This window comes from Propithecus coquereli, unplaced genomic scaffold (assembly GCF_000956105.1).
Source record: "Propithecus coquereli isolate 6110/MARCELLA unplaced genomic scaffold, Pcoq_1.0 Scaffold107, whole genome shotgun sequence".
Lineage (NCBI taxonomy): Eukaryota > Metazoa > Chordata > Mammalia > Primates > Indriidae > Propithecus > Propithecus coquereli.
Genome location: NW_012134636.1, coordinates 2,495,049 through 2,512,487, shown reverse-complemented (window position 1 = coordinate 2,512,487; position 17,439 = coordinate 2,495,049). Strand labels below are relative to the sequence as shown.

At 40.5% G+C, this 17,439-nt stretch overlaps 1 protein-coding gene across 1 annotated transcript in view; it reads left to right on the top strand.

Annotated features, from left to right (window-relative positions):
• SUMF1 (sulfatase modifying factor 1) overlaps positions 1-17,439 on the top strand; it is a 116,258-nt gene that overhangs the window by 51,085 nt on the left and 47,734 nt on the right. Inside the window, exons 4-7 of the mRNA XM_012647269.1 lie at positions 6,772-6,854; positions 8,781-8,903; positions 9,681-9,795; positions 14,993-15,106. Coding sequence (XP_012502723.1) covers positions 6,772-6,854; positions 8,781-8,903; positions 9,681-9,795; positions 14,993-15,106 — 435 coding nt within the window. The remainder of the gene's footprint in view (positions 1-6,771; positions 6,855-8,780; positions 8,904-9,680; positions 9,796-14,992; positions 15,107-17,439) is intronic.

Genomic DNA, 17,439 nt, shown 5'->3' with positions numbered 1-17,439 from the left:
CCTGTGTGGGAGAATGTCCTTTTCTTAGAATACCTTTTCTGTGTTCTGTCTTCTATTTGATCACTCTTTTCTGAAGCTTCAGAGCTTGTAAGGCATGAAAAAATAGTACAGAAGCAATCAGATGGCATTTCAACTTTTTGTAATTTCCCTGTTTTATACATTGGAAAAGATCTGTAAGTAAGCCACTAGCAATTTGAGGGATCTAAATGAAGCCTCCTTGTAAAGAGTTGTAATAAATACCTTCATCTTGGGCATCATGATTTATATGTATACTCAGTCCTGTTTCAAGAGGGGAACTAGCCACACCATCTGTGGATGTTGTAGGTTTGTTTAAATGAGGATTTTTAGCAAAGGCTATAAAGACACACTCTTAGGTTTAATGTTACCACTTCTGGAAATTTAGCGTAAGCAAAAAATATAAATGAAGATGTTTTAAGATGTTCACTGTGTTATCTATAATAGCAAAAAAAAAAAAGAAAAGCAACGACAGATGAATATAACCTGAATAGTTCAATGTTAGGAAATTAGTAAATTATGGTACATTGGTATGACAAAAATATTTTGCAGCCACTAAAAATGATCATTGTGAAGTTCAGATTAAAACGTAGAAAAATATTTAATAAAGTAATGAAAACAATCAATATAAATTTGGAAAAACTGTAAAAGTGTATGCTTATTGATGAAACTGAAAGGCAAATATAAAAATGAAATTTGTAGTAGAATGGTGAATGTAAGTAATTTTAATGAACATTTACTTAATATTGCTTACTTTTGTTTTTTAATGTCAAATTGTCTCAGCTCTGTTAAGAGAAAAAAGTTAGGAAATCTGAAAAAAAATATGTTCACTGTAGATAATGCAGACATTAAAAATGGTACAAGAAAGAACATTAAATATAACCCTTAATCTTACTACCCAGAAATAACCATTGCAGACATTTTAACATATATACTACTGCTATTTTCTTGGTATGTGTGTAAGGGGGTATGTGTGTATGTGTGTCTATATATTGACATATTTTTAAGTGGACTTGTACCAACATTTTATAACTGGCTTTTTTTTACTTTCAGTAAAGGGTGAACATTTATTCAAATGATTACATCTTTTTCTGCATATAATTTTTGATGAATATGATGTATTCTTTCCTATGGGTATAAAATAAGTGATTCAACTATACTCCTGGCTGAGTATGCATGTGGTGTAGGCTTTTGCTGAGTATTGTCACATTGCCTTCAAGATAGGTTATACCAATTTGCCCTGTCACTTATTTGCCCAAAAAAGTAAAAAATCATTTTTAAACAATAAAAAGTATTTTTATTTTATTTCTGTTTTTTAAAAGCCCCAAATAAACTGCCCTCTGCCCCCATAATTATGCAGGTCTCAGCTGACTTATAGAGGTTCTTTGAGCCCAGAGATTCCTTGGGCCATTCTTTGCACATCGTCCATAGTGATTGTGCATAGGGTTTCCACTCCTCTCCTAAGGACATGAAATGTTTGAAGTATACTGATTGTGTGTCTTGGGAATGTGATGTATTATTAAGTGAGGAATTGCGTGCACTAAGAACTGAAGCAAACAGTATTGAAAAATTTCAGGTCGTCCTTCAGTTTCATAAATATTTGTGCCCTGTTTGAAAAAGCATGAATTTTTTTCTCCCATGTAGTGTATTAAGTTGTCAAGATACCTCATTTAGGATTTAATTTCAAATAAGCTGTCAAACTTGACTACCTATTTTGATGTTGAATTTCTTTTTACCCTTTATTCAAGCTTTGTTCTCTAACCTTCCACACTTATATTGGGTGCTGAAGAAAGATTTTTACTTACTGTGTGCTCTTTATTCCATTTAATTCCTTCAGTTGCTAAATTCTCCTCCAGTTTTATTTATACTTCATGAATTTGAACAGATCTGCAATTTCTCATTGTTCACTGATGCCAGTTGAAAAATGCTCGCAGGCTGTTTTTATAGGGGTAACTGTCATGTTTATACTATGTTTCAAGAAACGTCCGTCTTTTTAATTTGCTTGTCTAAATGCATTTAATTTTTAAGAGAGCAGTTGTAAAGTTGTGAACTTGACATCTTTACACTTGAATATGCATAATTACACAGTGCTCTTTTTCCTGTGCCGATTTTATTCTGGGCTGTGTATGTATAAGCAGCATAATTTACCACCTCTGGCTAGAATAAAGGCACCTTTGCTATCTTCCCCTTTCCTTTTCTTCAAGCTGTTACTACAAGTCTGGTTATGTCCCCAGGGAGAGGGGGGAATGATGTTTTTGCTCTGCGAAGTCCATTTCTCTAGAGGACCTCAGTAGGCACATGGATCCTATTTGCATTGTAATTGGTCGCTGGCTGGCGGGTACAGCTGTTTCAACTTAAACCCCAGACCGTTGCTATGGAGATGGTTGACTAGAAATAGGTCATGTTAAAGTTCTTTTTCCTCTGGATATAGGGGGTGCTATATAACTCTGGAAGTTGTCCCAGTTGAGCAGAAAATGTGTAGGAGGACCACCACATCCAAAAAATTTCTGTTTAGAATGAGGTTTATCATAGATGCCAAGCCACTCATGTTGCTGCTTCTGCTGTGTAAACAACACACCTGAAGACTATTCCTGTTAAAGAAAAGAAATTAGGCTGGGCCTGGTGGCTCATACCTGAATCTCAGCGCTTGGGGAGGCTGAGGGAAGGGAGCAGGGATTGCTTGAGGTCAGGAGTTGGAGACTAGCTTGGGCAATATAGCCAGTCCTCCCCCTCATCTTCCCAAAAAATTTTTTTAAAAATTAGCCGGGCATGGTGGTGCATACCTGTAGTCCCAGCTATTTGGGAGGCTAAGGTGGGAGGATCACTCGAACCCAGGAATCTGAGGCTATAGAGACCTATGATCAGGCCATTGCACTCCAGCCTGGGCAACAGAGTGAGATTCTGCCTCCAAAAAAAAAGGAAAGGAAAAGAAAATTAGATTATTCATAATTTGCAGTATAACTTTGATAAAATGGCTAATATACGACTCTCAAAAGTTTATTTCATAAGTTTCTAAACATAGTAAAATAGCATTTATTTTCAAGACAGAACCAGTTCAAGAACGAGTTTATTTTTGTTTTTTTTTTTTAATGTTGAGGTAAAAAACAGTGATATTTGGAAAAGGAAGGCATCCAGAGACCTTGGATGGGATTTGCCATGAATTTGGCCAGAAAATATCTTGGCTTTCCCAGGGCAACTTGGCTAGAATGAATGGGGCCCTAGCTCTGGTTTCACCAGTCCTCAATTGTGGGTTGTCTTTGATTACTTGTCCTTCCTAATTCATACGTCAGGTGGGCAAGTGGTTCCTGACTCTGCATCTGACCGTTACAGTGGTGACTTACGATCTGTGTCACAAATGGACGAGCTTGTAGTTTGGTTCCCTTACAGGCACCCACGCTTTGTCTAGTTTGGGGGTTCAGAATGTGGATCCCCCTGCATTTGATTTACCCATCACACCCTCTCCCTGTCCTACCCTCAGGGTGCTTCTTGCTCTAGGGAGTGGGTGGTTTATGTGTAGATGGTTCTCATGTCGTGACTATGGTGGAAAATGAGAACTACATACTCTTCAGACTTCTTTGGGAGTGACACATGTTCTAATGCTTCCTTCACCTCTTATGGCCTGGGCACTTTTCTCAGCCTCTGTCAGTATTCTGAAAAGGGTGAACTGGCAGTGGATGGGGCTCAATGGGTGTTATGTCTAGAAATATGATGTCTAGATATATGATATATATCTTTGCATACTTGCTTCAAGTCTTATTATTTTGGACTAAAAATCCGGGTTGTAGCCCTTGGTCAAGCACAGTTTTATCATGGTGTCCCCTGCCCCACACTCTAGCCAGAGTGCCTTCTTTCTGTTTTGCTGTGCACATTGAGATTGGTGATCATCATATAGCTCCATGACGAAGTGTTATAAGCTAGTAGTCTGTTTTTGGTGGGTTGCTAGGGTAATGTGAAAGATTTCAGAGAAGAGAGCTACTGGGAGAAATGAAAAGCAGATATCTAGAATGAGAGAGAGAGAATATGGAATATGTGTGGGGGGGAGGAAATGGAATCAGAAACTACAACTATGTGTAAGGTGGTACCTCGACCCACCAATTTTAATTTGAGACATTTTTGAAGGACAGTGAGGAGACTAGTTTCATACTTTGTACCCTACTTTTTGCAATTAAATTATTATATGTAAAATAAACAATTTTGAAAGTATTAATATACCAACTGTCTTAAGTCATATGCTATAGATTTCTTCTAGGAATTAGGCTCAGTGCCTGGCATATAGTGGGTGCTCAGTAAATGTTTGTAAGCATATTGAATCGAGGGGAAAAGGAGAAGAAAAGGGTGTGGATGGAGAGGCCACTGGAGCAGCTGCCCAAGGGGCTTCTGTGCTCTAGGGAAGCTCCCCTTTGAACAGGGATAGGAAACCTTGCCTTAATGAGGCTTGTGTTTGGCCGTCTTTCCTAAAGCTGTACATGCATATACCCCATGACCCAGCAGTTCCACTCCATGGTGTACAAACAACAGAAACGTGTATGTATATTGGCCAAAGGCCACAGACTCTTTAAGAATATTCACAGAAGCAACGTTTTTCATAATAGCGCCAAACTGGAAACTGCCCAAATGCCCATACTAAGTAGAAGGGATAAACAAATAGTGGGTTTTTAAATTTTTCTTTTTAAAAAAATTGCTAATGATGAAATACTTCAAAACACAAAAGGGTACAAGAAATAAAGTCATTCTAGTATCTACCACTCAGATTTAACAAAGGTTAACATATTGCCATATTTGCCTTTTTTAGCATTTTTAGTTTTAATTTAAGAACTAGAACCTTCTGGTGGTGGTGCTTACTGTTGGAGTTGCGGTAGAGTCGGGTGAGTGATCTGCAGATCCTCCTGAAACGTGAGAGTGGGATGACCTGAACTTTCTACGCACCTCCTCCCTTGACACCAAATGAATTACCTGTCACAGGCACCTAGACAGGAGCAGTCCAGTGAGAACAGCCCAGATTAGTTTGTGCAATACCACACATGAAATAGAGGGAAAGCATCCCTTTCTATTCTTGTGCTCTCTCTGAGACAAAATACCTTGCTGCATTGTTGTTAAAGGACATAATATCTTTTTTGTTGAAATATTTAAAAATTGGCTTTTTAAATTGAATTGTGATGCAGATACTGTGAATGCTTTGATTGTGTTGATGTGAACAAAGAATGAGCAAGAATGGGGTTTGGGCCAGGCGCGGTGGCTCACACCTGTAATCCTAGCACTCTGGGAGGCCGAGGCGGGTGGATCACTCAAGGTCAGGAGTTTGAGACCAGCCTGAGCAAGAGCGAGACCCCGTCTCTACTAAAAATAGAAAGAAATTATCTGGACAACTAAATATATATATATAGCAAAAATTAGCCGGGCATGGTGGCACATGCCTGTAGTCCCAGCTACTTGGGAGGCTGAGGCAGAAGGATTGCTTGAGCCCAGGAGTTTGAGGTTGCTGTGAGCTAGGCTGAAGCCACTGCACTCTAGCCTGGGCAACAGAGTGAGACTCTGTCTCAAAAAAAAAAAAGAAAAGAAAAGAAAAGAATGGGGTTTGGTGTTTCTAGTGATTGCTGTAATATACGTTAGCAGGGACTCATCCTCCTTTCACTTCCACTCAACCAAGGTCATCAGGTGCAAATGATGGAGAGTAACGTTGTTGTGGGGATGACCTTGAGTCTGCTCTAATTTGTACTAGAAGAATCATTGCAAACTTCTGTTCTTTAGCTAGTATTAGCAACAGTGATGATTATTGTTTATGGCCCTCCTCATGACTGACTGTCATGGGGTGGTGGTGAGACTGGTTCCCTTTGCTGACTGCTTGCTAAGTCATTAGCCTTAGTTGCTAACGGCATAGTCATAAACCCTGTGTGTATGTTATATTTCTCCTTGTAATAACCTGAGCTGTGGATGCTGTTACTGTCTAATCTACAAATGAGAAAACAGGCTTGGAGAGGTTGAATAAGTTGCCAAGGGTCACACCGTGAACCGCAGAGCCATGATTCAGATCTCATTTTGACTGGCTCCAAAGCCTGTGTTCTTAACCAAATCATTCACTAAAAGAGGACCACTTGCTGTTGTTATTTTAGGTAACAGAACCATAAAGTAGGAGTTAAAGCCCTAGTAACATTTTGCTGAGCACTTCTCGGTTTTATCTGATTTGACCTCTATATTCTGAGTTAGGTGAGGCAGGTGCCTCTGCTCCCGTTTCATAGATGAGGACTCTGAAGGGACAAACAGGGAGTGAGCTTGCCCAGGGACACACAGCTCATGGGCTGGAAATTGAACCAGGATCTTTTGAAAACACACCCCAGTTTTGTCTGCATGCTTCAGCTTGATCTCTGACCACTTTGGTCGACCTTCATCTCTGTGCTTAATTGCAAGATTAACTTTGTTTCCCTATCTTTTAAATAGGAGCAGTGCTACCTGACTCTCACTTGTTAGAGATTACAGAGGATTGATTGGGTGGCAGCGCATCTTTTCAAATTTCTTGGAGATACATACCATATAAATATGTATTTATTTGCTCACTCTGGTACTTTATGATACGAAATAATACCTTTTTTGGTTAAAGATTTATATATGCATCTTTATTTTTGATATTCTGGTAAAGGTATCTGTTTGGTAACCCAAATGAAGTTGCAGGTAGTAAGTGAGATTTTTGCTGCACATGCTGAGTCAGTGTTTGTCTAGAGTCATCCTAGCTAACATCAGCCTGTTCTGGGTTGCTTTGAGGTTGCAGCTGCTCCCTGGTGGTTACCTGTGAAAGGTGCTAACTGGAGACACCCAGAAGGGCCGGACTCCACTGTTCTACACAGGTGAGGCTGGTTGCTTTTTCCCCAGTTGACATGTTTCATTCCCAAACAGATTCCCTATGCTCTTGAAAAAGAACTCAGTGGCCATCTTCATCTGTAAAATGGTGAGAATGACAAACCCTAATTGATTGGTATGAAAATGAAATGGCAGGAAATGATGTTTGTAAAGACCTAAATACTGTGCCTCGCTTGCAGAAGGCTCTTAAGTGGCCTCTTTCCTTCCTCATTTGGCCTGTCAGAGAGTTGCCTTTTACAGATTTTTCTCCCCCTTTGACAGGCCTATTTCAAATCTCATGACACATTTAATCTTTACAATCTTTCTGCCTATTCTTTCTTGTAAGTGGGTAATTATGAGCATGAAGACATCTGTCTTAGTGGATAAGTAGTTGTGTCCTGCCAGGTTGCCACTGTAGAGGCCCAGGCCTTCGGTATGGGATTTGCGTGATCTTTAGTCCTGGACTGACATACATCGAAGCCACCACCTGACTGAAAAACCACAGAGCAGCAAGTCGGTCAGCCTGTCTCCAGGGTGGCAAGGAAATAATTATCTCAAGCAAAAATAGAGTAGCACTTTAAACCCTGGAGATGGAGAAGAGTTGGGGTTAGGACTCAGTATCTCAATAGCCCAAGAAAACTGCTCTCCTAACCTAATTTTTCAGATGCAATTTTTAAGTCTCTATTTTTAACAACATTCCTTGTTAGTGCCCTTATTGCCAGGGAGCTGGGAGTACAGGAAGTTCAGTTTTAGGGAGATAGCCCCTTGACAAATGTCAGAAATCTTTCAAAGCCCAAGTTGGCAGCCTCTGTGCTGGAATCAGGCTTCGAGGTGCAAAGTCATCAGATCCTTGGGCACCTCAGGTAGACTAGGCCTCTTAACTCCCAATTCATATCTTCCTTCCTGAATTTAATGGTAGAGGAAAAGCTAAGTGAGGAATGAAAACTCAAAAGGGAATGTTTTTTATTAGTTCAGGAAACACCGACGGAGTCAATCTTCTGAAAAAGTGCATCTCTTATTAGTGCTGGAAACAGTGACTGGCACATAATGGGTGCTCAGTAGACATTTGTTGAAAGAATAAGTGAAAGTCCTGGTGTAATTACTGTAGGGAATTCCAGGGTACATAAGGAATGGACTAGGAATGTAGAGTCCACTTTTGAAAAAATGAGCAGGGAGTTAAATCATGAATGTGTGTATCCCCTTATTCTCAGCCTTGCCCATACTCTATGCCTCAGGAAAAAGAAAGAGACTGGCTTGGGATCTGCTGGAGAGAGGCAAATATTGCCGGGTAAGCTGTAGTGGGAAAGTAGAAAGACACAACGTTTAAAGCCAAGTGTCACACATTGGGTCGTCTGGAAGCAGAGGCCTGTAGAATGTTTGTGAGGTACCCACACCTGCGGGAGGGAGGGGCTGGAATCAGGAGTGGGCAGAGGGAGAAGGCAGAACCACAGTGCAGGCCCAAGCAAGTTCCAGCCAACGCAGGGGCCTCTGGAGTGTGTATGAGCTGCAGTGGGCTGAAATGGCAGGACCTTCATGCCCCTGCTGCGTTCGGTCATGGGTAGCTCTGAGGTGGCTCTTGAAACTATGCCAAACCCTGAAGGAGCTGAAACTTCTGCTGACGGCACTCTAGCAGCTGGAGTGTCTCCATGCCCCCCATACCAGCCAACGAAACTCTGTAGGAATCCAAGCCTGCAAAGCGAAGAAAGGTTTTGAGTCTAGTTCCTGGAGGAACTGTAACCCGTTTGGGAGCCTGGGTCATCAGAAACCCTTGGTGGAGGGTGACAGATGTGTCATGGCTGGTTCTTGAATTCCGGACCAGGACCACCTTGGCATCACAGGTTGAACCGAGGATGGTTATGGGCGCTTTGCTGAAGCCACTTCCTGTTTCGTGTTCCAGTTGGTGCCGCTCTTCACTCTGTTCTCGCTCTCCCCAGGCCAGACCATCCGGTTCTCCATGTCTCCTGGAATGACGCGGTTGCCTACTGCACGTGGGCAGGGAAGCGGTTGCCCACGGAAGCTGAGTGGGAATACAGCTGTCGAGGAGGCCTTGAAAATAGGTACTTGGAGGGTCTCATCTTGCCTGACAATATGTTGACCTTTGTTGACCTTTTTTTTTATTTTTTTAAAAACTATTGAACTTGATTTGGTTAGAAAGTTGATTAAAAACAACCGTTCTTTTTCTTCCTTGTTTTTCTTCATCTCCAGGAATTTACTTAGGAGACAGTGGAGAATGAATGGGTCACTAACCCTTTATAGCCCCAAAGCCAAGTGTCTGGCTGAGTGGGCTTCCTACAGTCCCAAAGCAAGTTCTAGCAATTCAAGCTCCTTTGTGTTACATGTTACTCCTTAGCGCTTCTTGGCAGGCTGCCTTGCTTTTAGCATTTTCTTATTTTAGGCATCTCCTGAAGCAGCGGTATTTCTCTGCTGCTAGAGCCATGAGGCAGAACATTCATGCTTGGTTCACATCTTCTAGGAAAGGCTCCTTAAAATAGCCAAGGCTTTATAAAAAATGTGGTGTGATGGTGCCTGATCACGCTACCATATAAGTCCAAAATGATGCCGACTTTCCCAGCTCTCGATGAGTCCTTCTTTTAGTTCTGTGATTTATTTCAGGCCTCCCGAGTACTTGGGAGAGACTGAGGTTGTTGTGAACTCAACACGGGCTGCTATAGGAAAGTTTTCTAAAATCCCAGTGAAAAGCTTTACTTTATATTTTTTAAAAGGCTCACTCAGAACAAGTGAGCAATGTCCTCTGATTCATTGCATCCCTTCTGTTGACTTGAATCCAAAGCCTGTGCCTGCTTGACAGGCTGATGCTGTGTCTCTTCTGACAGACTTTTCCCCTGGGGCAACAAACTGCAGCCGAAAGGCCAACATTATGCCAACATTTGGCAGGGTGAGTTTCCGGTGACCAACACTGGCGAGGACGGCTTCCGAGGAACTGCTCCTGTGAGTAGTGACACTTCTGCAGAAGTGCGGCAGCTGCAGAGAACTCAGGCCTGGTAGAAATGGGGCGAGAGGCATTGCTCACTTTCTGACTCACACGTTGTCCCCTTCCTGTGTTCATGGACTGTCACACGTAGCAAACACATAATGCATTTTTCTTTCTGTCTTTATAATACTTATTGTAGAAAATTTGGAAAAACAAGAATATAAAGGAGAAAGTTAAACTGACCTGGAACTCTACCACTCAGAAATAACCCCTGTTGTCATTTTGGTGCATTTCTTCCCATTTGTTCTCTGTGTTGATGGCTAGTAATGGCCAGTAGTGACCGAGTGCTTCAAGTGTGCCAGGCATAGTGCCAAGGCATTTGCATGAATTTTCTCGCTTATTGTCCATTCAACTCTGTAAGGCAGGTACTATTATATCCCATTTTCCAGGTGAGCATTCTGAGGCACAGAGAGGTTAACTAACTTGCTCAAGGTTACACAGCTGGAAAGCGGCACAGCTGGGATTTGAACCAGGTCGGTTTGTTTCCAAAGCCCATGCTCTTAACTTCCGTATTTGCCAGCATATGTGTGTCTGGTGTATATGTATTATATTTTTACATAATGCATTTGGATCACACTGGATACAATATTTAAAATCCTACTGTTTTCCCCTGTTTAATATCAGGAACATTTTGTCATTAACAGTATGTCACAAATACATTGTCTTTCAGCAGCTGGATAACCTGTCATATGAATAAACCCTAATTCATTTACCTCTGATAGTTGCAAATTTAGGTTAATTCTGGGTTTTTTGCTAAATGTACAGCAATGAACATCTTGTACATAAATATTAAGCTGCATCTCTGATGATCTTTATAAAGATAGATTCTCAGCAGTGAAATTAATGAGTCAAAGTTTGGTAAGAGTTTCAGATACTTGGTCAAATTGTTTTATAGAATGCTTGTGGCATGTTTTTCTTTGTGGGTATATAAGCGTTCCTTTCTCACTGCCCTTTTGCCGGCATAATCATTTACTAATGAAGCTATGTTAAAAACTGTCTTATTCCCTTTGTGCTGCTGTTACAAAAACACCACACACTGGGTAATTCATAAACAAAGAAATTTATTTCTAACAGTTCTGGGGGTTGAGAAGTCTAAAACCAAGGTGCCAGCAGGATTGGTGTTTGCTGTGTCTTCCGTAGGGAAGCAATGCCTGTCCTCACGTGACACAAGGCAGAGGGGCAAGAGAGCGCCCCCTTTAACCTTGAGCCTTTTTGTAAGGGTGCTAATTCTATTCAAGAGGGGAGAGCCCTTGTGGCTTAATCACCTCTGAAAGGCTACACCTCTTAATGCTGTTGCATTGGGGATTAAGTTTCCACATGACTTTTGGAGGATACACTGTCATTCGAACCATAGCAAAACATTTTTTTCATTTTTTCTTAAAACAGCAAAGAACGGAATCTTGTGGTGGGGAAATAGGCCTTTACTGGGTTTGTCGCTATGGAGAATCGTTTTCTTTTAACAATCCTTAAAACAGTTGTCATTTAAAAAATAGTTGTCTTTTTATTTCAGGCAAAAAATAGTTCTTGCAAAATTTATTTATAAGTGTAACACAGATACGTTATTTGGAACATGACCAAATGATTCCAGAATGTCAACTGAAAAGCTGAACAAATGAGAGAGAAAGACCAAGAAATTTTTGGAAAAGATGAAGAGCAGGGAGGCACCTGACCTACTAGAAATTAAAATTATTTTGAGCTATAGTAGTTGAAGCATTGTAGTTTTAGGGGCTGAATTAATATAAAAAATAAATTGCATGAGAATATTTAGCCCTTAAGTATATGAGTGCATATGTGTATACAATTCCATATATGTGAGTTAAATATATGATGAGCTAACACAAACCCAGGAGAAATGGATGCATTATTCAGTAGAGGCAAAAGACTAATCAAACTATCAAGTACTGGTTCCTCTGAAGTTCCCTTTAGGGTGTCTATGCTCTTGCAGGTGCCTAGTTTTATTTGGTAAAGTGGTTGATGAGAGATCTTGGGGAGTAAATGATCTCAACATTTTCTCAAACTTTAAATGAGTAAGAAGCCCGGCTTGCTGGTATGGATCTCGGCATGGAATAGGGTGTCCAGTGGGCCACTTTTGGTCAGTAGTAGTGGCACTGAAGCATGAACAGAATATCAGTTAAGCTGCTTGTCGATGTTCATCAGACTCCAGGAAAGATGTTGGTTGTCACAGACAGCAGGACAGTGGCCATTAAAGACAGAATCTGTTGAGGAGTATGTAATTCACCTGCGGATTCCACTAACCATGAAAATGAGTGCTGGGCCCATACCTGGCCTTCTCTGGCAGGGGACACACGAGAGAGACTGGCAGGAGAAGGGCCTCAGCAGCCTGGACCCTCCTCACGGATGCCAGTCTGTGACAAGCCAGGCAGCCACAGTAAAGCTTGAAGCCGAGGGTGTGGGCGTAGGTGGAGCTGTAGATGCCGGTCTTAGTTGTCGTAGTAGCAAATATTGAAATGAGGGCTTTGAAGGCTAAAGTGCAGGAGGGTCCTTTGATCAGCAGTTGGACAGGATCAGTTGGTCCTGAGAGATGGGTAAGGTCCATTCCAGAGGGACTGCTGGTGGCCTCCATCGCCCTCGTTTGGACAAGCCTGTTGTAACTATATCTGATGAACTCACAAATGATATAAGTGTCTGTCACTTTTAGTAAAAGGCCATGACAAGGTCGTCACGGACAGTTATGCATAGTTGACTGTGTTTACTGCTATAGAATTTCATCTCTACTTAATTGCATGAGCTGCTAAGAAAATAGAGCCATTTACTCTTCTTGAATCAGTGTACTTTTTCAGAATACATAAAATTCAGTATGAAATAAGGACACTCTACAGATGTTTAGAGTTGGAATGTTTGACTGGGAGTTCATCAGATGTCTGCAGAACTTACCTGAACAAGTTGCCATGGAAGTTACTAAGACAAAATTAGAACAGTTGCCAGGAGCCCTGCAGGAACCAATTTGAGAAACAGGATGAGTGGAGAAAGCCAGGCAAGGAGGTGACTTCCTCCTGTATTTGCAATGAGACTTAATGAGACCTCTATCTTTAAATTGAAACTGCTTGCACATAGAATTTTCTTGAGTCCACCTGAGCTGCTCTGTTGTGTTCTTGTGCTCTGTTCAATTGAGGACAGGAATTTAATGTTCATGATGTGATGGACTACTGGGAAATAGCTCCCTCACCTGATATTTTATATATTTTATTATTTCGGATCTGATTTTATACTGAGCAAACTATTTTGACCACAGCGGGCCTGAAGAATTGAATTTGTACTTTGCTAGGCCACTGTCATAACAATTATTAGTTCTGGTTTTAATGCATATCAGCTCATTCACCTGAAAATAAGTGTGCCAGAAGTATTTCTCATATACATGCCTTAGCTTTTGAGGTTCCTGACAGGAAGCTTTGGTTGGTGTGATTAGTTTAACAATGAACAGTTAAAATTTTAATTTTCCTTAGTGGTGTACTCATATATGGTAATTTTGGGGGTGGTGACCTCCACATTTTACTTCATTTAAACATCAGATTATTTAAAGTAATTTTTAAAAAACCAAAGCTTTGAAGAGGAACTATTATTTTTCCCATTTTATGAATTAACAGCACCCAGATATGTTAAATCGCTTGCCTAACATTAGCTAGGACCTCAGGCAGCCTGATTCGAGAGCATCACTGCCTGTGCCTTCTATAGTCTGAATAATTACTCCTTCCTCTGGAATGTTTATTTCATCTCTTAACTGCTCTTGCTCCCCTGACTCCTTCCTTTTTCTCCCCAAAAAACAACTGAATTTCTTTTTTTCGTTTCTACTCCTTCAGCTGTTATTCCACTCTCACCCGACCCATCCCATTCTGCCTTTTAGAATTGTATTTTTATTAATAGTTTTTGATATATTTTTCTCCCTCATTAAACTCCAGGTCTAATTTGTCATTGAATCCGCCCTTGCCTTTGGTCACTGTGCATGGAATTACTGAATGAACCAGTGAATAAGCACTGCTGTGTCTGTAGTGAATGCTGATTATGGAAGCTGAGTGGTAAAATTTTTCAGCTTTCCAACTCATCCAGATTAAGAGCTTTTCAGAGTAGCTTCATAACTCTGATCGAAATGCTCTGAATCGCGTAAGCCTCAGATGCTTCCATATTCATGTGTAGATGCGAAACCATCTGAAGCCACATAGAAATGAGTTTTAGTTTATTCATTCCTTCAGTCCTACTTCATTATTATGGAAAAAGCATAAATTTACAAAATGATTAAAAACTCCAAGGATAACTCAATTTTTTTTTTTCATTTAAAAAATGAAACTTTTGTTTTTGTTTGAGAATTTCCATTAAAGAAAGGTTGGGAAAAAATTTTAAGTCACTAAGCTAGCAAAATTGTTCTTCACTTACTATTGTTCGTTTAAGTTTTTTCTCTTGCCTTCCCCCGCTTTTATGAAAACTTTACACTTTGGTTCTGTGTCTGTGCCAATACCATGTGGTAGTTTGTGTAGCTGGCCTTGGAAATGTGGTATAATTCCTTGCTGAAGAACGTGGACAGTTCGCCTCAGACTTCCAGATCCCAGAGACTGCACACCCTGTATTACTAATACACTTGATGGGGAATTCACAGTTTCTTTATAAAAATAAATCCTCTCAGTGATTTGAGGATGATGACTGAGGCTTAAAGATAAGATGGTGATTTGGAGGGAGCTAGTGGAGAGAGTAGAGCTGACTTGGGGTCTCTCAGTGCTGAAAGACATTGTGTGGCCAGCAAAGCTAAGCTTTAATGACAGGACTCATATTGGGTCCAATGCGATGCTCTCGTTAATGATTTTGAAAGTCTAAATTTCATCTGTTCTCCCATTCACCCCCACCCCACACCTACTGTCTAATACAAACTTGATTTATGACCAACATTGATCACTCCATTAGGAATAATTTTGTTGGCTTCATACTATTTAATATTAACTCTCCTTAGGTTTCTAAATTCCCCTTGAGAGCTCAAAGCTAAAAAATGCCTCTTTGTTTTTACATTGGACAAACTGTATTTTGAATGTTGGAATGAAAATTGAAGTTCATATTCTAAAGTTAAAGCTGTTGGTGCATTTCTGTACCAAAGAGATTTTCTAAACAAGGTGAATAGTTTGGCAGCATTTTTCCCTACTTCATTTTTAGGTTGATGCCTTCCCTCCCAATGGTTATGGCTTATACAACATAGTGGGGAACGCATGGGAGTGGACGTCAGACTGGTGGACCGTTCATCATTCTGTCGAAGAAACGCTTAACCCTGTGAGTATCACCTCAGAGCAGGTACCCTGGAACAGTAACATCCGTCCTCCGGGCAGTCTGCAGCAAGAATTTCATGTGTTTCTGAGGAGTGTTTACATATTCTTGAAATCGATCCTGGAATTTCCCCAAAGGGACATTAAGCATATGTCTCTGATTTCAAACTTAAGAGCATTTTGTTAAATTGTCTATGAGCATTTTATGTTCTGCTGTATTGTCATGGTGATAACTATTTGAGAGTATCTGCCTGTAACTTTAGAAATTACATTTAATTTCATACATTTGATCAAAGTGTGGATATGTAAATAATTATGCAAAATTCATTAATGTGTTATTATTACCTGTTAAGATCTGCTGGATGATATTTTACATGCAGCTACTTTGCTGAGTTTTGGTGGGTTGAAACTTTGATTCAGTGCATCATCTGGAGAAAGCAAGAAGGGGTACTTTCCTGGTAAGTGTAGAATCAGGAAGTTGAGTCATTTAGTGATTAATTCCTGAACCTCTTGGTATGTGAGGCCAATGTATCATATACCTTGGGAACAGAAGACAACTGTTGTTTGCCTAAGTTTTACTATTCTGGTATGTGAAAAATGTTGAATGCAAATAATATAGTACCTTGCCTCCAAAAGCAAATTCTCCCAGTAGAATATACAGAAATTCAGATGCTACATGGGCATGTGTGTGCAAAGTGGTTCCTTTAAAAAGAGCATCTCTGAGTATTTTTTTGTTGTGTGAACAGATTGGGGGGAAAATATCATGAAAAATCCCATCTCTAGCAAAGCAGTCATTCATAATTCAGTTCCAAGGATGCATATTTATACCCAAACTAGCTAGACTGGGAACTTGATAATGCTTAATTTTAGACCTTAACCTTTTGAAAAGGCACAAAGGGTAATGATAAAGAAAGTTAATTATTCAGTATCTTCTCAGTATAGGGTTAAACAGAGTAATTGAAGAAATTGTTGGACTGTGCCTCGGGCCATTTTTCAGAATGTGGGAATAAATTTTTGTTTGCTATGCTTAATTTTTCTTCACAGAATAACACGTGGCTGCTCATGAATAACAGAGACACAGATCTACTTTTCTGAGTGCAGATGAAAAAGCTGAGTTCTTCAGAAACTGCCATCTCTCTTCATTTTTCCTTTTACTCGCTAGCACGGCTGGCGGAGGTAGTAGTCAAAGACAACCTCTCTCTCCAAAATGAGAATAGGACTGTAAAATTCTAGGTGGGTTCGTGCTTGGGAGAGGCTGTTCTCTACTGGCAAAGTGCAACTTGGCATTTGCTGTCAGAATCAGAAATAGAATTTTTTCCTCTCGTATGAAAGCATCTGCCTGTGGCGGGGGGTGGGGGGGCACAAGGCTTCAGAATTCTGGCAAGTTGTGAATGTATCTATCTGACCATCTGGTGTTGAGCTGAGTGCTTGTTAGCTTTCAGTTTTATAACTATTTGTGTTTCTTCTAAGGATTTACGGAAAAATTCAAATTTTTTCTTTTCACCAATTCCGGGCTCTATCCTAGATGGTGCGCTTGCTCTAATGAAGTTGTTTGCATTTTAGGCTTTTCTTTGCCACAGTGGCCTCATTTGCTTCCTGAGTTGACTGGGATAGAATTTAACAGTTTTGAACTAAACCCCAAATCCTTCGGAAACTCTCACTCCATCATTCAGATCTTTACAACTTTGTTCATTGCCAGCACATGGCTGATGGACAGGCCACTGTCGTCTCTCATCTGGGTTACTGCATCAGTCTCCCGGTTAGGCTCCTTGCTTTTAGTCTCTTTGTTATGTTGCAACTAGAATGATCTTTATAGAGGGCAATTCTAATGCTGTAACTCCCCTGTTTAAAATCCTTAAATGGCTTCTTCTTGTCTGAAGAATAAGGTATACATTCTTTTTTCTTTTTTTTTTTTTTCGAAACTGGGTCTCACTCTGTCGCCCAGGCTGGAGTGCAGTGGTACAATCAGAGCTCAGTGTAGCGTCAAACTCTTGAACTCCTGGGCTCAAATAATCCTCTGCCTCAGCCTCCTTGAGTAGCTGGGACTACGGGTGTGCACGACCATGCCTGGCTATAAAATTATTTTTGTAGAGATGGGGGTCTGCTTTTTAGGCTGGTCTTGAACTCTTGACCTCAAGCAGTCCTCCTGCCTTGGCCTCCCCAAGTGCTGGCATTACATGTGTGTGCCACTGTACCTGGCTCCAAATTCTTGAGCATGACTTCTGAAGACGAAAATAATTTAGCCCTTGCTGATCTCTGTAGCCACACCTTTTTCTTCTTTTTTAAACATTTAATTATGAAATGTTATAAAAATTAAGAAGAATATAGAAAACAGTATAA